Source organism: Odocoileus virginianus, chromosome 8, assembly GCF_023699985.2.
Source record: "Odocoileus virginianus isolate 20LAN1187 ecotype Illinois chromosome 8, Ovbor_1.2, whole genome shotgun sequence".
Lineage (NCBI taxonomy): Eukaryota > Metazoa > Chordata > Mammalia > Artiodactyla > Cervidae > Odocoileus > Odocoileus virginianus.
In genome coordinates, this window is record NC_069681.1 from 38,919,501 (window position 1) to 38,945,370 (window position 25,870).

The window sequence follows — 25,870 nt, forward strand, 5'->3', positions numbered from 1 at the left end:
ATATACCCTGGATGCCCCTTCCCTTACCTGACCTTTAAAATTGCTTTGCTGAAACTCTGAGAAATTTAGGGTTTGAGGGGCACAAGTTACCTGTCTCTTTGCATGCCCCTGCAATAAACCTTTTTCTGCTTCAAACTTCAGTATTTCAGTACTGTTTGACCTCACTATGTGTTAGGTACATAAACTTGCTTTCAGTAATACACCCTTTTTTTTCAACAAACTTTTTTTTTTTTTTAGCACAGTTATATAGTCACAGCAACACTGAGCAGTACAGAGAGTTCCCATATACCTATCAAAAAAAAGTTGCCTGCCATATCAGTAAACAAAAGATATTGCAGTCCTCAAGTCACTACATTATAGTTGTTCCAATAGTATGCCCTGAGGGAACTCAGCATAGGAACAAAACACCCCCCATCTAGCAGTCAGCTGCCACACCACCCCTGATGGCACACCCTGAGAAGACTTAAGAAGAGAAAGTATAGGATATAAGCCCCAGATTGTTGAGGTGCATATCACAGGAATGATTTCAATGGGCCCACACTTGCATCTTCCCAGACATAGAAAAGTGCTAAATTCCTTAACTTTGGGTATCTGATTTTCTTTAATTAACTGTAATCTTTTGGTGTTCCAACAACCTGGAGTCTTCTTTTGCAGATACTCCTATATAACCTGGTGCCTTCCTTACCTCTTCAGAGATATCTCTCAGAGCTATCTGAGAGGCCACATGGACTTTAAGTCCTCAGTTTTGTCTACCTAACTAAAACATAATCCTCAACTTTTAGATTGTGTGTTTTTACTTTCAGTTGACATACTCTTGCCCCACAAATATGCACAACCTCCCCCATTATCAACAACGCCCATCAGATAGGTATACTTGTTACAAACAATGAACCTACACTGATCTGTCATTATCAGCCAAAGTTCACAGTTTGCATTAGAGTTCACTCTTGGTGTTGTACATTCTATAGGTTTGAACAAGTGTATAAGGACTTTTTTCCATCATTATTGTATAATACAAAGTAGTTTCACTGCAACAGAGAATCAGAACCATAACAGTACCCTTGGTCTAAAATAGAAATGGACATTGAGGGCTCAGAAAGACCTGAGAAGTGGTTCCAAAATTTTTAGCATTTGAATCACTCAGGAAACAAGTTTAAAAATTCAGATTTCAGGATGCCACTTTTTTCTTCACCCCAACCTCAACATAACCACAAGAGATTATAATCCTATGAGTAAGAAATGGGATTCATAATTTTACATTTTTAATCCATTTGGGAAATAAACCATGGCAATTTACAGAAGAAAATGTTATCTTACAATTGTTAAGAAATAAAAGGAAGGTGGCATAACTATTTTTCAGTATTTACCATTTACAAATGGCAACCAGCTCAACTATTCTTGCCGGGAGAATCCCATGGACAGAGGAGCCTGGTGGGCTACAGTCCATAGCATCACAAAGAGTCAGACCCGACTGAGTGACTAACACTTACTTACTTACTTACTTACTTACTTACTTACCTGCCAGACGCTATTTTAAATGTTTCACCAGTGTCTCTGGTTCATTTAACGCTTCCCTGGTGGCTCAGACGGTAAAGCGTCTGCCTACAATGCGGGAGACCTGGGTTCAGTCCCTGGGTCGGGAAGATCTCCTGGAGAAGGAAATGGCAACCCACTCCAATATTCTTGCCTGGAAAATCCCATGGATGGATAAACCTGGTAGGCTACAGTTCATGGGGTCACAGAGTCAGACATGACTGAGCGACTTCACTTTCACTCTCATCATCTGATGAGGGGGTATGATGATCAGGTAAGCAGCAGAGGTCATATCTGTACTCGGGCAATCTGGCTTCAGATGGGGTGCCACTCCATTGTACTACCCAACCAGGATGAGGGCGCAGTGTTGTATAAATGAGCCTCTGGCCATGGTGCTGGGAAAACAACATGGGCATTGGCCTGCTGTCTTGCATTCACTCCCATGGCCCTAGTAATCCAATAACTCATTCAGAGGGACATGCCTTTCAGCAGGCAGGACCCCAATCCTGGCTCTGATAGCCCTCCAAAGACAGGATAGTTCTGCCTCAACTCATCATAAAGCAACTGTGTAAGAAAGGATAGAAGATAAGGATCAGAAAGCAGATTCAGGAGAATCCTTGAAGGCTAGGGCTAAAGAATTACTCTTGAGAGCAGGAGGTGGGAGAGGTTTTTAAGCAAGTGATGGCATGGGTTTGTTTTAGGGGAAAGACTGGTAGCAGAAATACACATTGGGAATAAGAGAAGCCAAAAGTTTTAGGTGAGGACTGAAGAGGGATGGGGGGAGGGGGGGCGGGGAACACAAACTCCAGAAGCTTCCTTCCCTGTGGACCCCACACATCCACACTCAGGAAACAGTTTTGAATGAATGAGTGACTCCAAGGGCATGTCCAAAGTTGGATCAATAGGATTTGATGTCAGCAGATGAGGGTGAAGAAGTCAAGGAGAGCTGATAGCTGGATGCCTTCAGGACTGAATGGATAAGGATGCCAACAACCCCCCTAGCAATCAAGAGTCACCTGTAATAAAGTAGGAAAACATGCTCCAGATGCATGCCTATATAAAGAGTATATTCAGTCACTAACATGACTTTTAAATGTCTGCTAGATCGAGTTAGCATGTTCACTTAATATTCTCTCAACCTGCAGGAGTTAAAGCCAGGTAAATAGGAACCTGTGGACTGCTAGTCTCAGTGTGTGCTGAAGATGTAAGTAGAGTTGCAGTTAGGGCACAGAGACTTCCCAGCTATGAGGCTCCTAAAAAGCTGCCCACTTTCTGGACATATATTTCCTTATTTGTAAAGTAAGTATTCATATGATGCTTGCCTCATAGGAATGTTTAAGGATTAAATAAGACATATGTAAAAATGGTAACAGAAATTATGAGCCCTCATGAGGCATTCAATAGGTGTGATTATCAGTAATGTCATCTCTAGATACATACCTAATATAAGAGATTTTTAAAAGCATTAATCTTTGTGTGTGTGTTAGTTGCTCAGGTGTGTCCAACTCTTTGAACCCCATGGACTGCAGCCACCAGGCTTCTCTTTCCAAAGGATGCTCCAGGCAAGAATACTGGAGAGGGTTGTCATTTCCTACTCCAGGGGATCTTCCTCATCTGGGGATAGAACCTGGGCCTCCTGCATTGCAGGTGAATTCTTTACTGTCTGAGCCACCAGGGAAGCCCTTTTAACCTTTATAGGGATCTAAAACTTACCTTCCTGTCTTCAGGTATCCCTAACCCCAACAACATGAGGCCTTAACCCTGGAATGGGTGAATACATTAAGATCATCCCCATCCTCCTAAATTTAAGCCAGCTAAGGCTGATATTCACTCACATGTAGCCACACAGAATTTGCAGGGCCAAAATAAGACCAGTGTCCAGTCATTCAGTAGCCTACACTTTTCCACTGTACTACAAGCATCCATCTTCACCCATGGTGGACACAGGAACATAGAAAATGTCTGCAGGGGCTTATCTTTCACAAAGAAGAAATCCATGGAGATATCTTCATGATAGGACAGGGTTCCCTGGCCCCATCAAATAGTTGTAATAGGGAAGAACTCCATATTAGATCTGTTTCCTTTACTTTAATCTTTGTATTCTATTGCTTTTGAATAGAGTTAAGAACATTGCCTATAGCCTGAAATATAAAGGACAGCCCATTCTCAAGGCTCTGACCTTTGAGGATATAGCACTTTTCCAGTCATACAGAGGTTTTAAAATTGCAAAACAGAGAATAATATTTGTCTTGTTGGAGGTTCACAAGAACTTCGTGGCCTATGGATATGGCCTATGGATAGCGGCAAGAACAAAGGATTATGACACCAGAAGTTTGCACCAACCAACCATGTCCCTCCCTCATCTTGCCTTTTAAAACACTGCTGAAACCCTTTGGGGACTTTGGGGTTTGAATAAGGCAGAAGCCAGCCATCTCCTTTCATGGCCCTGCAATAAACCTTGATCTGCTCCAAACTCTGACACTTAAATTCTTTTACCCTTACTGTGCTTAAAGCACACAAGTTTGTTTACAGTAACAAAGCTATAGGCAAGATTAGGATAAAGGTGATCCACACCCCACAGAGAAGACAAAGTCTGGGAGACAGACAATGAGGTGTAAATAAAGCCTCAAATAGTCAGAAGACCAGAAGTGGGATGTCACACCTACAACACTAGCAAAGTCCAACAGCAAGAAGAAAGACTTTTCTTTCCTTTCAAGGATTCAGCCAATAAAAAGTTATGGACCACAACAACCCTCCCAACTTCCTTTCCCCTCTATAAAAGAGTTCTCCTTCCCTTATCCTTTGGGGACTTGCATGTGACTCACCATGGTTGCAGACACTGAATTGCAATTCTCTGCTGATCCCAAATAAACCCACCTTTGCTGGAGAAATATCTGATAGTCTATGTGCTTTGGGTCAACAGAGAAAGGGAGTCAACACATTGGGGAACACCTGGAAGACTCTGAAAGACAAATTATCCACTTGACACACCTGAATGGACACTAGTTGACACTTCTCAGGCTGACCAGATGCAGGACTATAAAGATCCAAAAAATCAAGAATAAACTACAGGAGGTAAACTTATACTTGTTATACTATTTATTCCACTATAAGGAATTAGTTGTAAATTTTAATGCACCTTTATTCTGTTCTACATCTTGCTTGGAGCTGTAGTTATTGTATAAAATTGCCAAAACTCATCAAACTAAATGCTTAAGGGAAACAGAGAAAGAGCCCTGGAGAGCTCACCCAGCTTCCATTTACAACATGTGGATTTCTGACTGTTAGTGAAAAACAACAAGATTAATACATATGGCATTCTGAAAATAATGTAAAGAATCCTAGTTTGAAATTAAACATTTGTATGTCAGGCTGTATATTGTCACACTGCTTATTTAATTTATATGCAGAGTACATCATGAGAAACGCTGGGCTGGAAGAAGCACAAGCTGGAATCAAGATTGCCAGGAGAAATATCAATCACCTCAGATATGCAGATGACACCACCCTTATGGCAGAAAGTGAAGAGGAACTAAAAAGCCTCTTGATGAAAGTGAAACAGGAGAGTGAAAAAGTTGCCTTAAAGCTTAACATTCAGAAAACTAAGATCATGGCATCTGGTCCCATCACCTCAAGGGAAATAGATGGGGAAACAGTGGAAACAGTGTCAGACTTTATTTTGGGGGGCTGCAAAATCACTGCAGATGGTGACTGCAGAAAATGAAATTAAAAGATGCTTACTCCTTGGAAGAAAAGTTATGACCAACCTAGATAGCATATTAAAAAGCAGAGACATTACTTTATCAACAAAGGTCCATCTGGTCAAGGCTATGGTTTTTCCAGGGGTCATGTATGGATGTGAGAGTTGCACTGTGAGGAAAGCCAAGCGCCGAAAAATTGATGCTTTTGAACTGTGGTGTTGGAGAAGACTCTTGAGAGTCCCTTGGACTGCAAGGAGATCCAACCAATCCATCCTAAAGGAGATCAGTCCTGGGTTTTCATTGGAAGGACTGATGCTGAAGCTGAAACTCCAATACTTTGGCCACCTCATGCGAAGAGTTGACTCATTGGAAAAGACCCTGATGCTGGGAGGGATTGGGGGCAGGAGGAGAAGGGGATGACAGAGGATGAGATGGCTGGATGGCATCACCAACTCGATGGGCAAGAGTCTGAGTAAACTCCGGGAGTTTGTGATGGACAAGGAGGCCTGGCATGCTGCGATTCATGGGGTCGCAGAGTTGGACACGACTGAGTGACTGAACTGAACTGAACTGACTGATACATTCATGATCACTAGTTACTGAAAGCCTAAACCATCTCAGCCCTCAGGCAATTCACATCCCCCTCATGTCATCAGCTTCTCTGACAAGAGCCTCCAGAGAGTCTGTCTTGACACCAGTGGCAGTTTCCACAGCTGTACTCCCTTTGCAAGTGGACAGTTTGAAGTGGGAGATAGATGGACCCCGGGCTAGACAACTGGTGTTTCTCAAGAGAAGTCAAATTCAAGCTTTGTTCTCACCCAAGCACTCCAATGCCAAAGCTAGTGGTAAAAGCTGAGCTCTGCTAAAGCAAAGAGATAAGGTGCCCACTCCTTAGGTCAAGGAAAACTTTTCCTTCCACACATGCATAGAAGGCTCCTTGAAGTTCAAAAAGGGAGGGAACTTCATCCCATAATAAGTATAGACATGCACCTATAGGCCTCTGCTGTGGGATCCATCTTGGCAAAATCTTGGGGAGGTTTCAAAGACCAGTCAAGTGTGAAGAAAGAAATGAGATAATTGGCCAAGTAAACAAAGACCCACACAATTGCACTCATCTCACACACAAGCAAAATAATGCTCAAAGTTCTCCAAGTCAGGCTTTGACAACACCTGAACCAAGAACTTCCACATGTTCAAGCTGTATTTTAAAAAGGCAGAGGAACCAGAGATCAAACTGCCAATATCTGTGATCATAGAAAAAGCAGGAGAATTCTGGAAAAACATCCACTTCCCCTTCATTGACTATGCTAAAGCCTTTAACTGTGTGGATCACAACAAACTCTGGAAAATTCTTTAAAAATGGGAACATCAGACCACCTTACCTGCCTCCTGAGAAACCTGTATGCAGGTCAAGAAGCAACAGTTAGAATTGGTCATAGCACAACAGACTGGTTCCAAATCAGGAAAGGAGTACATCAAATCTGTATATCGTCACCCTGCTAATTTAACTTATATGCAGAGTAAGTAAGGCTGCTTAGAACCCAAAAGTCTCCAGTTTCTGGAGGAACCAGCCCCCCACCTCAAAAAAGGAAAACTATTTCATTTTATTCACAGAGGGATAATTTACCAAATTGCTATAAGTCATGAGTAACTTGAGGGGAAGGGCTTCCCCATATCTGGAAAACAGATCAAAACCAGTAACATTCCAGAAAAATAAATAAATAAATAAACATTATAACCACATTCACCAGTTTACTTGGTAATCAGTACTTTTTTAATTTCTTTAGAAGCCCTCAAATTTTCCATTAGGATTTTTAATGTGGTACCAGTTCAGCAGTATCATTTGAAATTTATCAGAGATCTGCACTTGTCAAAAAGCCCTGTGAAGCTTCTTGAAGATGAAGCACTTTTGCAAAAGCATCAGAACTATCTATAAATAGCAGAGTTAAAAATCACAGTTAAACACCTAATTACAATGTAATAACTAGAATTATGACTTGTAACATTTTATCAGGAGATACTCAAATTTTAGAACCTATATGTAATTTCTGTTATATTTATATTTATATATTTATTAATTATATTTCTTTATATTTATGTTTATATTAATATTTATATTAATTTATGTTTATATTAATATATTTATATTAATATTTATCCATACTATATAATCTGAGGGGGTTAACATTCATTTCACAATGCTTCCTGCGTAATTTAACATACAAAGCGATCCTAGTTAATTTTTTTTCCTCTGAGATGGTTCAGAGGCTCTCTGAAGCAACCAAAAGTTAGCTGAAGTCAAAAGAACTTTGGAATTTGGTAGTAAGTTTGTAAAAAATATAAAAGAGTTTTCAAAACATTTGGTCAGATAGAATCATAGTCCACTGTGCCCAGCAATCCCACTACTGGACATGTACCCTGAGAAAACCATAACTGAAAAAGACACATGTATTCCAATGTTCATTGCAGCACTATTAACAATAGATAGGACATGGAAGCAACCTAAATGTCCATCGGCAGATGAATGGATAAAGAAGTTGTGGTACAAATATGCAATGGAATATTACTCAGCCATAAAAAGGAACACATTTGAGGCTATTCTAATGAGGTGGATGAAGCCAGAGCCTGTTATGTGGAGTGAAGTCAGAAAGAGGAAAACAAATATCATATTTTAATGTATATGGAATCTACAAAGATGTTACTGATGAACCTATTTGCAAGGCAGGAATGGAGACACAGACAGAACAAACTCGTGAACAAAGTGGAGGAAGGAGAGGATGGGACTACTTGAGAGAATAACATGGAAACAAATATATTACCATGTGTGAAATAGATAACCAGGGGGAATTTACTGTATGACAACTCAGGGAGCTCAAACTGGTGCTCTCTGTCAACCTAGAGGGGTGGGATGCAGTGGGAGGTAGGAGAGAGGTTCAAGAGGAAGGAGACATATATATACCTATGGCTGATTCATGTTGATGTATGGCACAAACCAACATGATATTGTAAAGCAATTGTCCTCCAATCAAAAATAAATATTTTTTTTAAAACAGAATCCTAGGTCACTGTGAATATTTACAAGCAAATACAGATTGCTTAAAGGCAAGGAAGTTCACAAAATCTGTTATCAAAAGCAGTATTCTATGTAAAACTTATTTTCTTAGCAGAGTGGAAACAAGTCTAGTCTTGTACCAGCCTACTTTTAATAACAAAAGCCACTTACTTAATTAATTTTAACCTAACCTCAGCTCAACCATGTACAAAACTCCTTTTTCTACTCAAAATACATTACCTATTATATACTGAAATGTTTCTTTTATTATTTTTAGCAGCTTTAGTCACATATTTTTTTTTAATTTTTATTAGTTGGAGGCTAATTACTTTACATCATTACAGTAGTTTTTGTTATACATTGAAATGAATTAGCCATGGATTTACATGTATTCCCCATCCCAGTCCCCCCTCCCACCTCCCTCTCCACCCGATCCCTCTGGGTCTTCCCAGTGCACCAGGCCCGAGCACTTGTCTCATGTACCCAACCTGGGCAGGTGATCTGCCCTAGATAATATACATGTTTCACCTAGATAATATACATGTTTCAGTGCTGTTCTTTTGAAACATCCCACCCTCGCCTTCTCCCAGAGTCCACAAGTCTGTTCTATACATCTGAGTCCCTTTTTCTGTTTTGCATATAGGGTTATCGTTATCATCTTTCTAAAGTCCATATATATGTGTTAGTATACTGTAATGGTCTTTATCTTTCTGGCTTACTTCGCTCTGTATAATGGGCTCCAGTTTCATCCATCTCATTAGAACTGATTCAAATGAGTTCTTTTTAATGGCTGAGTAATATTCCATTGTGTATATGTACCGTAGCTTCCTTATCCATTCGTCTGCTGATGGGCATCTAGGTTGCTTCCATGTCCTGGCTATTATAAACAGTGCTGTGATGAACATTGGGGTGCACATGTCTCTTTCAGATCTGGTTTCCTCAGTGTGTATGCCCAGAAGTGGGATTGCTGGGTCATATGGCAGTTCTATTTCCAGCTTTTTAAGAAACCTCCACACTGTTTTCCATAGTGGCTGTACTAATTTGCATTCCCACCAACAATGTAAGAGGGTTCCCTTTTCTCCACACCCTCTCCAGCATTTATTGCTTGTAGACTTTTGGATAGCAGCCATCCTGACTGGCGTATAATGGTACCTCATTGTGGTTTTGATTTGCATTTCTCTGATAATGAGTGATGTTGAGCATCTTTTCATGTGTTTGTTAGCCATCTGTATGTCTTCCTTGGAGAAATGTCTGTTGAGTTCTTTGGCCCATTTTTTGATTGGGTCATTTATTTTTCTGGAGTTGAGCTGGAGGAGTTGCTTGTATATTTTTGAGATTAATCCTTTGTCTGTTGCTTCGTTTGCTATTATTTTCTCCCAATCTGAGGGCTGTATTTTCACCTTGCTTATAGTTTCCTTTGTTGTTTAGTCACATATTTAAAATAGAATCCTCAACTCTTAAAAATTTTATTAATTCCTAGTGAAAACCAAATGGCAAGTAATTGTGAACTCTTTGTCATACCAGCACTTCCTGATTGGAAACCTATGCTTTAGTTTTCCTTTCCTAACAAGGCAAACAAAGGCAGGTAAACTTACACCTGCCCAGCAACAAATGTTCCAATACTTTATCCTGTTTGAAATGGCACAGATAGTCAATGAATTCTTATCATTCAACCTTAGTTTCAGGTTATCAAAATCTGGAGAGATTTGAGATGACAGTCTCAAAACATAAGTATTGCTATAGAGTTTACCTTTTATCATATCAAGTTATTTTTCTTGTTGACAAGTGCCTATGTTAATCAAACTAACAAGCTTAAGCTAGCTTCAATAGTACATGATTCAGAACTAAATTTTCCCCAGATCATGTGAACCTGCAATATACTTGGCCAATGTTTTAAAGATCTGCAAGTAGTATTTAACTTGTAAGGGTTTACTTTTAAGTCAATTAAGTAGAGCTCATTTACGAATTAATTTTTACATAAGGATGGAAAGAGAGATCTCAGTTTTTCTGCTTGAGTTTAAAAAGGCCTTTCTCTCAAAACTTCCCTGGTGGCCCAGGGTTAAGAATCTGCCTGCGAGTGCAGGAAACAGGGGGTTGAGCTAAAAGCTGGTTTTTTGAAAAGGTAAAGCTAAAAGATGGTTTTTTGAAAAGGTAAATAAAATTGACAAACCGTTAGCCAGACTCATCAAGAAACAAAGGGAAAAGAACAAAATCAACAAAATTAGAAATGAAAATGGAAAGATCACAACAGACAACACTGAAATACAAAGGATCATAAGAGACTACTACCAGTATCTATATGCCAATAGAATGGACAACTTGGAAGAAACAGACAAATTCTTAGAAAAGTATAACTTTCCAAAACTGAACCTGGAAGAAATAGAAGATCTTAACAGACCCATCACAAGCAAGGAAATCGAAACTGTAATCAGAAATCTTCCAGCAAACAAAAGCCCAGGACCAGATGGCTTCACAGCTGAATTCTACCAAAAATTTAGAGAAGAGCTAACACCTACCTTACTCAAACTCTTCCAGAAAATTGCAGAAGAAGGTAAACTTCCAAACTCATTCTATGAGGCCACCATCACCCTAATTACAAAACCAGACAAAGATGCCACAAAAAAAAAGAAAACTACAGGCCAATATGACTGATGAACACAGATGCAAAAATCCTTAACAAAATTCTAGCAAACAGAATCCAACGACATATTTAAAAGATCATACACCATGACCAAGTGGGCTTTATCCCAGGAATGTAAATATTCTTTAATATCTGCAAATCAATCAATATAATACACCACATTAACAAACAGAAAGATAAAAATCATATGATTATCTCAATAGATGCAGAAAAAGCCTTTGACAAAATTCAACATCCATTTATGATTAAAACTTTCCAGAAAGCAGGAATAGAAGGAACATACCTCAACATAATTAAAGCTGTATATGACAAACCCACAGCAAACATTATCCTCAATGGTGAAAAATTGAAAGCATTTCCCTTAAAGTCAGGAATAAGACAAGGGTGCCTACTCTCACCACTACTATTCAACATAGTTTTGGAAGTGTTGGCCACAGCAATAAGAGCAGAAAAAGAAATAAAAGGAATCCAGATAGGAAAAGAAGAAGTAAAACTCTCACTGTTTCCAGACGACATGATCCTCTACATAGAAAACCTTAAAGACTCTATCAGAAAATTACTAGAGCTAATCAATGAACACAGTAATGTTGCAGGATATAAAATTAACACACAGAAATCCCTTGCATTCTTATACACTAACAATGAGAAAACAGAAAGAGAAATTAAGGAAACAATACCATTCACCATTGCAACAAAAAGAATAAAATATTTAAGAGTATATCTACCTAAAGAAACGAAAGACCTATACACAGAAAACTATAAAACACTGATGAAAGAAATCAAAGAGGACACAAATAGATGGAGAAATATACCATGTTCAGGGATTGAAAGAATCAAATTGTGAAAATGAGTATATTACACAAACCAATCTATAGATTCAATGCACTCCCTATCAAGCTACCAATGGTATTTTTCAGAGAACTAGAACAAATAATTTCACAATCTGTATGGAAATACAAAAAACTTCGAATAGCCAAAACAATCTTGGAAAGAAAAATGAAACTGGAGGAATCAACCTGCCTGACTTCAGGCTCTACTACAAAGCCACAGTCATCAAGACAGTATGGTACTGGCAGAAAGACAGAAATATAGATCAATGGAACAGAATAGAAAGCCCAGAGATAAATCCATGTACCTGTGGACACCTTATCTTTGACAAAACAGGCAAGGATATACAATGGAAAAAAGACAACCTCTTTAACAAGTGGTGCTGGGAAAACTGGTCAACCACTTGTAAAGGAATGAAACTAGAACACTTTCTAACACCATACACAAAAATAAACTCAAAATGATTCAAATGAATTCTTTTTAACGGCTGAGTAATATTCCATAGTGTATATGTACCACAGCTTCCTTATCCATTTGTCTGCTGATGGGCATCTAGGTCAGGAGGGGGGATTGGTATGGGGAACACAGGTAAATCCATGGCTGATTCATGTCAATGTATGGCAAAAACCACTACAATATTGTAAAGTAATTAGCCTCCAATGAATAAAAATACATGGAAAAAAAAACTTTAAAAAAATAAAAATAAATTTAAAAAATTTTTTAAAATAAAAAAAAAACGCAAAATGGATTAAAGACCTGAATGTAAGACCAGAAACTATAAAACTCCTAGAGGAGAACATAGGCAAAACACTCTCCAACATAAATCACAGCAGGATCCACTATGACCCTCCTCCCAGAATATTGGAAATAAAAGCAAAAATAAACAAATGGGACCTAATGAAACTTAAAAGCTTTTGCACAACAAAGGAAACTATAAGCAAGGTGAAAAGACAGCCCTCAGATTGGGAGAAAATAATAGCAAAAGAAGCAACAGACAAAGGATTAATCTCAAAAATATACAAGCAACTCCTGCAGCTCAATTCCAGAAAAATAAATGACCCAATCAAAAAATGGGCCAAAGAACTAAACAGACATTTCTCCAAAGAAGACATACAGATGGCTAACAAACACATGAAAAGATGCTCAACATCACTCATTATCAGAGAAATGCAAATCAAAACCACAATGAGGTACCATTACATGCCAGTCAGAATGGCTGCTATCCAAAAGTCTACAAGCAATAAATGCTGGAGAGGGTGTGGAGAAAAGGGAACCCTCTTACACTGTTGGTGGGAATGCAAACTAGTACAGCACTATGGAGAACAGTGTGGAGATTCCTTAAAATACTGGAAACAGAATTGCCATATGACCCAGCAATCCCACTTCTGGGCATAAACACCAAGGAAACCAGATCTGAAAGAGACATGTGCACCCCAATGTTCATCACAGCACTGTTTATAATAGCCAGGACATGGAAGCAACCTAGATGCCCATCAGCAGACGAATGGATAAGGAAGCTACGGTACATATACACAATGGAATATTACTCAGCCATTAAAAAGAATTCATTTGAATCAGTTCTAATGAGATGGATAAAACTGGAGCCCATTATACAGAGTGAAGTAAGCCAGAAAGATAAAGACCAATACAGTATACTAACGCATATATATGGAATCTAAAAAGATGGTAACGATAACCCTATATGCAAAACGGAAAAAGAGACATAGATGTACAGAACAGACTTTGGACTCTGGGAGAAGGCGAGGGTGGAATGTTCTGAGAGAATAGCATTGAAACAAGTATACTATCAAGGGTGAAACAGATCACCAGCCCAGGTTGGATGCATGAGACAAGTGCTCAGGGCTGGTGCACTGGGAAGACCCAGAGGGATGGGATGGGAGGGAGGTGGGAGGGGGAATCGGGATGGGGAACACATGTAAATCCATGGCTGATTCATGTCAATGTATGGCAAAAACCACTACAATATTGTAAAGTAATTAGCCTCCAGCTAATAAAAATAATTGGGGGAAAAGAAAGAAGAGATATCTAAATATAAAAGGTCAGGGTAGCTTTATCTTAGCTCTGTTGCCAACTGAATATATTAATTATACTAATTTTCCCTAAAATATCTTTCAGTAGGTTTGATGTGTATCATTTATTATAAAATTATATAACTCATTAAAACATGTGGTCTACACACTAAAAACAAATAAATAAATAAATAAATGGGAAAAAAAAAAAAAAGAAAAGAAACAGGGGTTTGATCTCTAGTCCAGGAACTAATATCCCACATGCTGTGGGGCAACTAAGCCTGAGCATCACAACTACTGAGCCTGACTGCTATAACAACTCGCATGCCTGAGAACCTGTGTTCCACAACAGGAGAAGGCATCTCCATGAGAAGCCCATGCACCACAGCTCAAAAGCAGCCCCTCCTCACTGCAATTAAAGAAAGCTCACATGCAGCAACAAGGACCCAGCACAGCCAAATAAATAAATAAATAAATATAAATATCTTGCTTAAAAAAAATATTTTTAAGGACTTTCTCTATTCTTTTTCCCTTTAAAGCCCAAGTAGATTATTTACCTCTCAAGATGAGGTAGAAATAGCTAGGCAGTCAGTGTAGGTCTGAGACCTCAGTTCCATTTTTTAATTGCAACTCTCCCAAATAAACATCTCACTCCATTAACCTAAAGCTATACTTGTTGTTCCAGTTTCCAGGCTTCCAGAAGAATGCCACCTCAGTCTGGTTGGTCATAAAATATCCAGACCCAAGACAGGACAATCATTAACTGCTGTCCAATTTATCAAGAAGAAAAATATCAGATGGACCATTAACTCTTAACCCATACATCTTGTCCTTAAACAGTGGCCTGGGGTCATGAGAAAGAATCACAGGAATGGCAACTCAATGTCTAAAAAAAACTGAAAAACCGAGGATCAAAAAAATCCATAAAGATGAAAAACTGTACATAGTGGCCTTCAAACTGGTTGGTCAGAGATTACATATGTCAGGGACACGAGCCAACCAAAAAGGAACAGATCAATACTAATAAAGACATAAAACTGCTATAATTCTCACCTTTTTGGGCACTTCACCCACTCTCAGTGTCTATGCTGGGGATTTGTACTTCTCTTTACCTTAAAATAAATCCTGCTTGTTTGCATGTTCATGAAGTTCATTCTTGGGCTCCATGAACAAGAACTTAGATTCCCATTTCAAAGGTACAGGGAGAAATACAAACTCCTTTTATTAATGGAAATTGAAGAGTTCCCAGCTTTGCAGAAATACCCGCTAGGGGGATTATAAGAAAGAACAGAGCTTTGATCATCCATATTGAATTATCCACAGCTAGTGTTATTACTGGAGAAGGCAATGCAACCCACTTCAGTACTCTTGCCTGGAAAATCCCATGGATGGAGGAGCCTGGTAGGCTGCAGTCCATGGGGTCATGAAGAGTCGGACATAACTGGGCAAATTCGCTTTCACTTTTCACTTTCATGCATTAGAGAAGGAAGTGGCAACCCACTCCATTATTCTTGCCTGGAGAATCCCAGGGATGAGGGAGCCTGGTGGGCTGCCATCTATGGGGTCACACAGAGTTGGACACGACTAAAGCAACTTAGCAGCAGCAGCAGCAGCAGCAGTGTTATTACTATCAAATATCAAACAAACAATTCAAAGAGGTCTCTCAGGGTCACAGTTTTCTAGTCCAAAATTAGAAGTCCTCACCTTCCCATTTCCAAGCACATACACTTTGAAACTCACAAAAAGAACATGCTTGGAGAGTTCCTTGCCCTGCTATTGCAGCAAAAATAGAAATGAAGTTTTTCCTCTCCTGAAAACAAGGGAAGTAAGAAGAACAGTGAAGAGTCTAGGGAAGAAATATGGACAGGCCTGAAAGAGTTAATCACTTCTAGTTTTACTTTAACTGTTACTAACCTGTAGTGTAACCAGAAGCTAACCTATCACCCTCTAATACTAGGTAAATTACACCCTGCACTTGGTATTTGCTCTCCCTGACCTCTCTTACAGAAAACTACTCTTTACAGTTGCTTGCATTTCAGAAGGAAGACTGAAGGCCAAAACTCAGAGACAAGTGGACCCCAATTACCAGGCTGCCTGATGCCAGGTGCGACTGTTTTGAAATAATGCAGGAAGAAAAAAATGCAAAAACTTCATTCTGCTGTGTGTGTTCAGTCATGTCCGACTCTTTGCAAACCCATGACCATGGCCCACCAGGCTCCTCTGTCCATGAAGTTTTCCAGGCAGGAATGTGGAGTGTGTTTCCATTTCCTACTCTAGGGGATCTTCCTGACTCAGGGATCAAACCCACCTGTCTTGCATCTCCTGCATTGGCAGGTGAATTCTTTACTGCTGCGCCACCTTGGAAGCCCAAAAACGTCATTACTTTGAACTTTATCATTTACCCTAAGACCACAAGAGGCAGGTTATATAAAGTCTCTTGGTTCCCCAGGGTGGGGGTACATAGTTCTTGAGGTATCAGCCTGCTGTGTTCTCCCCTCTGCTGGCTAATTTTTAAAGCCATCTTCCTATTCCCTCCAAACTCTGTCTCCATATTTTTTTATTTGGCATCAGTAGGCAGAAAAAGCCAAGATTTTGACTGTAGCACTGCCTGAAGTTAAGGAGACAGCTGCCTACTTTGTTACTATTTAAGGTAACTGCATCCATATTCCTTCCTCTAGGCCCCTCTTTCCTTAAGGGCCACCAAATGACCCAGAGAGGCAGCTACACAAACTGAACACCACAATGGAAAAAAGCATAAGAACTCCCATCCCCTTAACATTAAGACTTGAGGGGCCATTATGTATACTTTGAGCTATAGACATCCCTTTGCTGATCAACTTGTAGCAAAATCAATAGAATACAAAAGCTAAAATAAAAGAAACAGGTCTAACATGGATCCCCCTGGGGTCCCCTAGGTGGTCCCATAAAAAGGAAATATCAGAATATGTAGGAAAGATGAGAAGATTGGGTTCTCAGCACAAAAAAATCTAATAATCACCCAAGTATGATCAAAGCCCAAAGGCTGAGACCCACCTAGTTAATAGCCTCAGCTACAAGATGAAAAACCTGAAGTTTCAGGGACTTCCCTGGTGGTTCAATGGTTAAGAGTCTGAACTTCCACTGCAGGGAGTATGGGTTCAATCCCTGGTTGGGGAACTAAAATCCCAGCAGGCCCTACAGCATGGCCTAAGAGAGTGGGAGAAGAGTTTCACCTCTGAGCCCTTTTTCATCTATGTTTCCTCCCAGCTCAAGGACCTTCAGTGCTTTCAAGAACAAAGGACTCCCGGACAGGACCATAATAGTGAAGAAAAAATTGGATTCCATGTTAGACATGTTTCTTTTATTTTAGCTTTTGTATTCTATTGATTTTGCTACAAGCTGATCGGGAAAGGGATGTCTATAGTTCAAAGTATACATAATGGCCCCTCAAGTCTTAATGTTAAATTAAAATACCTGTTTAGCTCACAGGAAACATCCTGATCCATACCATCTATGAATGGCTGCAGGACAAAAGATATTAACACATCCCCTCTCAGAGGAAACTAGGAGATATTTGCAGTAACTTAGGACCTTTGGGGGTTTCCCAGGTGGCTCAGTGATAAAGAAACCACCTGCCAATGCAGGAGATGTGGGTTTGATCCCTGGGTGGGGAAGATCCTGTGGAGAAGCAAATGGCAACCCTCACCAGTATTCCTGACTGGGAAATCACATGGACAGAGGATCCTGGTGGGCTACAGTCCATGGGGTTACAAAAGAGTCAGACATGACTTAGCAACTCAACAACAAATGGCCTTTCTACTTTACCTCCTCACTTCCCTCCTTTTTGTTCTATAAAAGAAACTAGTGTCCAGACCTTGGTAAGATGGTTTTCTAGGACATTAATCTGCAGTCTACTCAGACTTCTGACTTTCCAAATAAAGTGACTAACCCTTGCCCAAACAACCCCTCTTCCAATTTACTGGCCTGTCCTGGGGCAAGGAGAAGGAGGTCTAACTAGGTAGCAGGACCACCTGCTTCAAGACCATGTACCACTTCCCTAAAGGCTAGAGATAAGACCCTCACAGGCTTCAGGGACCCCATCCCCAGAGTTGTCCTCAAAGGAGAAAGCAGAACTACTAGCAATTAAGGAAATGCTCAGTCACTCAGTAGTGTCCGACTCTTTGTGACCCTGTGGACTGGAGCCTGACAGCCATGGACAGGCTTCTCTGTCCATGGGATTCTCCAGGCAAGAACACTGGAGTGGGTTGCCATTTCCTACTCCAAATTAAGAAAAGGAGCTGGTCAAATACATTCTTCAGTCGGGGCTGTGTGTCCCAGGCAAAGGCAAAATGTGCTCAAGAATACTGTTTGCATTCGTTAAATACAAAATAACTGTTTACAACCAAACACCAGGATGTACAGTAACAGGTGTACCAGGAGAGAGGGAGACATGGTCATAGACACAGGGAAGGGGCTGGGTGAAATTGGAACTCAGCTGTCACCTAAGGAATATGGGGAAAGGTGGGGACATTATTGGAAGGTGACAACAGGCCAGGGCCCTAATTAGATAAAGGAAGCTGTTCATAAGCTGCTTGCTTGGAGGGTAAACGAGTGCAACTTTAGTTCAGAACTGCGAGCTCCGGAGCTCTAACTGGGGAAGCCGGCTAAGGATGGAGTGTGGGGAGACCAGTCCTCCAGCGGGGCGGTGACTCTCCCAGGGCAGCCTCCCAGCCTCCCGCTCCCGGGCACTGGAGGCGAGCGGGCCTTCGAGTGGAAAGAGAGGCGCCCCAGCCACCAGGGCCCTGGCACCCTCCCCACCTCCGACAGGTTCCCGCCCGCCGCGCGCGCCCAGGCGCAGGCAGAAATCACGCCGCCGGAGTGGGAGGGCTCCACCAAAAGCACGAAGGCGGGCAGTAGGAGCGCCAGCGGAAAGCGCTCCCTCGTCCCGACCCTCGGTGCCGGGAAAAGCGCCTGCAGCGTTAGACTCGGCCGCGCATCTCAGCTCTGGCAGGGCGCTCACCAGAATACCAGGCGTGAGCAGAGGTTCGCGTCCTGCAGCGGGTTGGGCTTCCCCTCCGGGAACACCTGCAGCATCTTGCTGGCCGAGGCTGCGGCTGCGGGTCGTGGCCGTCCTTGCAGTCGCTGCCGCTGTTCCTGTAGGGCCCGACAGAGACGTTGGAGACCTGGCCGCCTCGCCGGTCTGCTTGGCGTGAACTGAGAACCACCTGCGTCTCTGGGAGTGGAGTGCCGACAGCCTGTCGGGCCCCGCCCTCTCTCCAGGTCGCCCGCTACGCGCCTCTGCCACAGCTGAGGAGTGCCCGGGGCCGGAAGCCACGGGGGCGCCCCCCACCCCCACCCCCACCCCCAGGCTAGGGAGGACGCTGCAAGGAGCCACGCAGGTGGAAGGCAAGGCCATGAGGGCAGCTGATAGAGGTGGGCAAGTGAATTATCCGCCACACTGGGTCCTCCCAGACGCCCCAACCTACTCACCTGACTTCAGACTTTAGCAAAGTGCTTGCTGTGAGCCCAGGCACCCACCGAGGAGGTGCAGAGGGAGCATAGACTTCGCCACCCCACCCCACCCCACCACCCGCCCCGCTGCTTAGAAACGCCCCCTTCATCTGTGGATAAGACCGAGAGAAAGCTGGTAAAAGGAGATAGCAGCCCGACCTCTGGGCAAGCTGCCCTCATCAGTACCAGGAAAGGGCACTGTGGGAGAACTGTAGTGGAACAGCACCTTTCCCAGGGTATGTGCGCCTCCCCACGCCCTTTTCCTCTGCTGTCTCTTGTAGAAAAGCTTTACTCTCCCAGGCCTCCCCTGAGCCACAAAAGGCCAACTCAGGATTAATGATTAAAAGAATGTGAACATAGTATCAAAAAATATTTAAACAGTAGATCAGCCATATGACAGTCTATACTTCCTCCCTGAAGAACCTAGTAACAGTGTCTGATGCATTTCTTGAGTTATTTTGCTAAAAACCCCACCAGATGCAGTTAACGGCAAAAACCCTAACCGGCGGGAGCCTAAGGATTGATGATGCTAAACCCTGTGACACTGGCTTTGTTACCAACCGATTAAAGAATAGAGCAGTAGCTGATCACACAGCCTGGACTCTCCCCCTCACTGTGCTTTTAAAGAGCCTCCCCTGAAATCCATCAGAGAGCTCAGATCTTTTGAGCATGAGCTGCCTGTACTCCTTGCTTTGGCCCTTACAGTAAATCTTTCTCTGCTCTGAACTCCTATGTTTTGGTTTGTTTGGCCTCACTTTGCCTCCAGCTTAGTGACTTGGGTTATACACAATTTATGGCCAAGCTTTTGACCTCAAATAACAGTAGGGTTTAACACAGTTTGTTTGTTGAGCTACAAACACCTAAGGAAAGGTAATAGAAGGTTAGAAAAGCTCAAATGATTTTTGAAGATGAATACATGCAGTTATTGGGAAAGGCTTTTGGCATCTCACATGTTGTGTGGGGGGATCTCTGTGAGTTTTTGCTGCCCTCTTGGATTGGGAAAGGAGAACATGGGAAGAGAGAGGCTGTCTTATGATTTCTTTCATCATGAGGTCAGGGCCTGGCAGAATAAGACTGGCATATGTTATAGAGCACAGGCCGTATGCTTTTCTGGGGGCCTTACCTCATTCTTAACTCTAACAATGCCCTATTCAAGAAAGTAGTATCATCACTACTTTACAGATGAGAAAAATAAGGCTCAAGGACAAGGTCTTCAAATCAGTGAATGATGAATCCTGATTTAGACTCAAGTGAGATTCCAGCATGGTCTGTCTCACTGGTGAATGGACACTGTGTGTGAAAGTATCTAGAATATGCTGTTTGAATGAGTGACTGTGGCTGTCTTACTCACTCAGCAGCTTCTCTTCCCTTTCACCCTAAATGAAGAAAGATCGAAGTGTGTGGTGCTTATAATATCACTTTATTATTCTTTGATAATTGCCTATCTACCTTGGCTAAAACATTGCTATTAATAATGGCTTTTAGCTTCAGTCATTCAAAAATGAATAAGTTCTACAGAACTGATGTACAGAAGTTAACAATACAGTACTGCATACTTTTAATTTTCCAAGAGAGTATATCTTAAGTATTTTCAACATAAAAAAGAAAAAAAAAGGGGAAACAGATAAAATGTAAAGTATGCTTACATTTCACAGCATATACATATATCTAGTCATCAGACTACAACTTAACTATATACAATTTTTGACTCTTAGTTGTACCTCAATAAAGATTGGAAGAAAATGGCTTTTGAGGAAGGCCTTAATGTATTCAAATACTTTATAAGTCAAATGTATAAGAATGGCAAGATGTTGATAATTTTAAATTAATGGGCATGATGGGGTTTACTATACTATTTTCTTGATATTTCATGCATGTTTGAAATTTTCTGTTACAAAAAGGAAGACGATGAGAGCTGAAATTTGTAATTTTTCAATTACTTGCTTTCTGATGCTAGTTCTTTCTCAGATAGCACAATCTACAACATTTATAGTCAGTCCTCACCTCTGATTTGATGTTCTCCTTGACATTGCCCACATTTTCCAGCCCTGTAAATGCTACTAGTTCTACTTCAAAGATGAAGAAATTTCTTGCTGAAGTTGGAAGTTTAGTGACTTCCCTTGTCAGACTGCCCCAGACTGTTGTCTAGTTGTCCCCACTACTATCTCAGGATCATAATTAGCCATCTCCAAACTGCTAAATACACTCAGTCCATTCTCTTGTCTTTTTTTAAATTAAGATCTTTTGAAATGTCTTAGCACTTTTTCTGAACATTAACTAATATGCTTTTTAGTAGAGATATTGAGAACCAGTGTTGAATTGTACAGAGAATACTGGATATGAAGCCAGGGACCAGAGATCTTGATGTTTTGCTTGTTACCTAAATTTCTCAGGTCTAAAATGAGAAGCCCATATTTTTCCTACTTCCTACAGGGTTATTGTAAGCCTTAGAAATTGTGAATACACTTTGTAAAAAATGTTAGGTGTTAAGGCAATATACAAGAAAATTGTTTGTTTGTTTGTTTTGTCATTCATTGAACAAATGAAGCCCTTCTAGGTACATGACCACTAGGCGAGGCACAAGCTTATACACATGGAGACGATGTCATAAGACCTCTATCTGCACTTGTTTACTGATGTTAATGGACCAACTCAATGGATACGAGCTGGAGCAAGCTCTGGGAGATGGTGAAGGGCAGGGAAGCCTGGTGTGATGGAGTTGCAAAGAGTCAGACATGACTGAGCGAATGAACAACGACTGATCTTAAATGGCTCAGTACTATCACTAAAAAGACAATAGCAAGTGGACAGGGTGTAGAGAAAATGGAACCCTCATACATCACTGATAGAAATGTAAAATAGTACAGCCACAAAGTACTGTGTAACCTAGGAATACTACTCCTAGTTTTCTACCCAAGACAAATGAAAATGTATGTCTATACAAAAACCTTGATACAAAGTGATTGTAGCATTATTCAAAAAGAGTCAAAAAGTACACCAGGGGTGTGCAGAACCATGTGTACATCAACTGATGAGTGAATAAATAAAATGTGATATTATGTGCAATGGAATATTTGACAAGATAGACATCCTGTTGTATACTACAACATAAATGAACACTGAAAATATTATGCTAAGTTAGTTAAGGCAAACACTGGCTCTAGTGAGGATGATGAGACAGCTTCTAAGGAGAGATTCAATCTTGTTGGACTTGATAATTCATTCCCAAACAAACTTCAGGGACACATGATACTAATTTGTATCTGTGCAATCTATCAATTATTAAATGGTCTAAAGGATCCTATCAAAAAGTCAAAAAAGCATGTTAAATCTAGAGTAGGTTTACAGTTGTGTCCAACTCTTTGCAACTACATGCACTGTAGCCTGTCAGGCTCCTCTGTCCATGGGATTTTCCAGGCAAGAATACTGGAGTGGGTTGCCATTTCCTTCCCCAGGGGATCTTCCCAACCCACGGAGTGAACCTCTATCTCCTAAGTCTCCGAAGAGTGGCAGGCAGACTCTTTACCACCAAGTCACCTAGAAAGCCCAGGTATAAGAATGGTACTATTAACAAAATGTTTCAGTTAAGACAGTGCTGGTCCTCAAGCATTTTTCTTCCAAGGCACATAGGAGAGGTGACATTCAGAATTTAAATATACTCCAATGTATATCCACAATTCTGAATATGGTAACAATTTCTTTGTTACTGCAACTTCTATCAATCTATCCACCTCTGTAAGCTCAGGAGTCAGCCCTCAAATCAAATATAGCAAATCATAATACACCATGTTCTTGTCCAGAGGGTTTGGCACAGAAATAACCTCATGGCCCATACCAGACTAACTTGCTTTCCTCCTTGAGAAACTTTGTTTCTTTTCCTGATCTGCAGCTCTCTGCTGAAGAGCCTTTTTCTGACTGTGGGAGCACACTGGGGACATATGCAAGACAAGCCAAAACCCCTGGATTCAGCCCTGAAAAAATGATGGATGGGGAGTGGGTAGATAAACACCCCAATGCCTTTGCCTGTCAGTTGGAACAATTCTGTCTCCCAGGGTGACCCCACAGAAAGGAGTCCAGTAACCCAAACAGTAACTTCCTTGTTAACACACTTTTTATTGATTTAATATCATTCTCTGTCTCACTTCTCCACTTCCTACAAATGTTTCCTGGGATCACTTCTAAATTAACTACACTCACTCAAATCCTTGTCTCAGAGTTTATGGAAGGCCTAATTAAGACACCTAATAGAAATGTCCTTCTAAGAGCTGAAGAATATGGTCCTTCGCTTACACTTATAAAAATCCTAACTATAACATAATAATTTATTTTAAAAACTTACAAAATCGATACAATATATGATGATATAATTTATATTTCATAAATTTATTGAATGAGTTTAGGATACAATACACTCTGCTTATGGAACGCAGGAGCACTAACTACTCACAATAGGATGCTGACCACTTGAAGTATGTCTAGTCAAAACTGAAATATGCAATAATGGTAAAAACACAAAGAGCTTTTGAAGAGAGTATGCAACATTTCCTTATCTCAGTGACATTTACATTGAATACATAGAAAATAATATAATTTTGCACATGTTTAAAACACTAGTAAGTTTAAATTTTGTTTTTTTGTGTTTGAATATAGGTATTAAAAAACTTTAACTTTCAGATGTGGTTCAATTTATTTTTCACTACAAAATTCTAAAATATACAATTCTAAGTATATATTAAGGTTCTAACAACAAAATGAGGGTACCAACATTAAATAAGAAGCACCTGGGAAGGGTAACTGGCCTTGGGTCCCAGCATAGTAGTTCTAGTCAGAAAGTCTCAGGTCAAACTTCATCAAAGGAGCTGTTCTATAATGATACATTTAACCCCATGTTATGTATCCATACACAGTTCAGAATCCAACAAGGTAGTATAGCTTGCTTGTGTCCCACAAGAGATGCCACTCTCTAGATTCATACCAAATTCTGGACCAAAAGTTTGCTCCCCTCTCACCAACAATGATGTGTGTATATGCACATCACTTAGCATTTTTCAGCAGTCATGAAACTTAGGTCTTCACTTGTTAATCAAAACAGCCAGGGAGGCTATTTCTACCACACCTCTGTATGTCCTACAGGACTGTAGCCGTTACTCTGCTATCTTGAAACCACTTTTCTTATTTCACATTTAGAATTTCATCCTTCGGCTATCAAGCATTGCCACCCATCTCTGCCCATCAGCCTACTTGGTCAGTTTCCAGAGAACAGCCATCTCTGCTTACAGTGGCACTTCTTGGTAGATTTATGTGGGTGTTTTAATACATTTCCCTGGTTTCCTTAAAATAAACGAATAGAAGATGGATAAAATTAACGTGATGATATTACGAAAATGCAATTAACACAAGATGGACAGAGCATGAAGTAGAAGAAAGGAGGTTCCTGTTCATTCTGATTTGGATGTCCATGGGAAGTAAGCCTGTTGACTATATGTTTAATTTTGAAGGGAAAGAAACAGCTTCTTTCTGTTGTTTTTTTTTTTTTTTTAATCCATGGACTGCCGATAGCACATTTAATCATATTTAATAAAATTTGGAAGTTACCAAAATGATAGCCAGTAAGTAAATGGAGAAATAAACTGATCTATCCAGATATGGACTATTATTCTGCACTAAAAAGAAACAAGCTGTGAAGTCAGAAAACCAACAGGGGAAAACTTAAATGCTATTATCAAGTGAAGGAAGCCCATTTGATACAGCCATGTGGTATATGTAATTCTATCTGTGTGACATCGTCAATAGGCAAAACTGTGGAGACAATGAAAAGATCCATAGTTGCCAGCAGGTGGTAGTGGGGCTGAGAGATGAATACGTGGAAGACAGAGGATCCTTCTTCCTCTGGGACAAAGAAAATGTTCTGTATAAAACCAAAATTATGGTAATGTCACTGTACATTTGTCCAGCCTCCTAGAATGCACAGCACCAACAGTGAACCCTAATGTAAACCACGGTGTTTGGGAGACATTGACGAGTCAGTGTAGATTCACTGGATGGAGCCGATCTCTTACTCTGGTGGGGGACGCTGGTAATCGGTGGCTGTGGCGTGTGGGGACACAGATTAGGGGAAAACTCTGCACAAGCCCCTCAAAGAAAAGAACACACAAAAGAAGGAAAAGTGAAAAAACACTCTATGAAATGCTGGTAATATACTGGTGAAGTTTATATATCCAAAATGTGAAGTGTTACATTATATGATATGGAGAAAAAATTTTTTTAAGTTATAGATTGAAGGTCTATATTAACAAACTATCCCCCCATCGACCCCTTAGAGAATTTCACAGGCTTGTACAAGATCTGATTAGAGCCACAGCTTTCTTCAACATAATCAAGAAAATTAGAGGGCCAAACTTAACCTTGCTCTTGTCAATTTTTAAAAAGAATTTATAAAACACGACCAAAATTATCCTCATAATCTCCTTTCCATCCCTTGTAAATCATCCTCTGTGGGCCGTTTCTCCTTCATCAAACTCTATTTCTGGGTTTATTAAATGTGACTTCCATGGAGCTAGGAGAAACTGAAGTGGAGCTAAGAAATACACTTATA

At 40.6% G+C, this 25,870-nt stretch overlaps 1 protein-coding gene across 1 annotated transcript in view; it reads right to left on the minus strand.

Moving 5' to 3' along the window:
• The window catches only part of LOC110149702 (ATP-binding cassette sub-family C member 4-like), a 326,525-nt gene extending 307,667 nt beyond the window's left edge, over positions 1-18,858 (minus strand). Inside the window, 1 exon segment of the mRNA XM_070471511.1 lies at positions 18,785-18,858. Coding sequence (XP_070327612.1) covers positions 18,785-18,858 — 74 coding nt within the window.
• Positions 18,859-25,870: the final 7,012 nt, after the last annotated feature.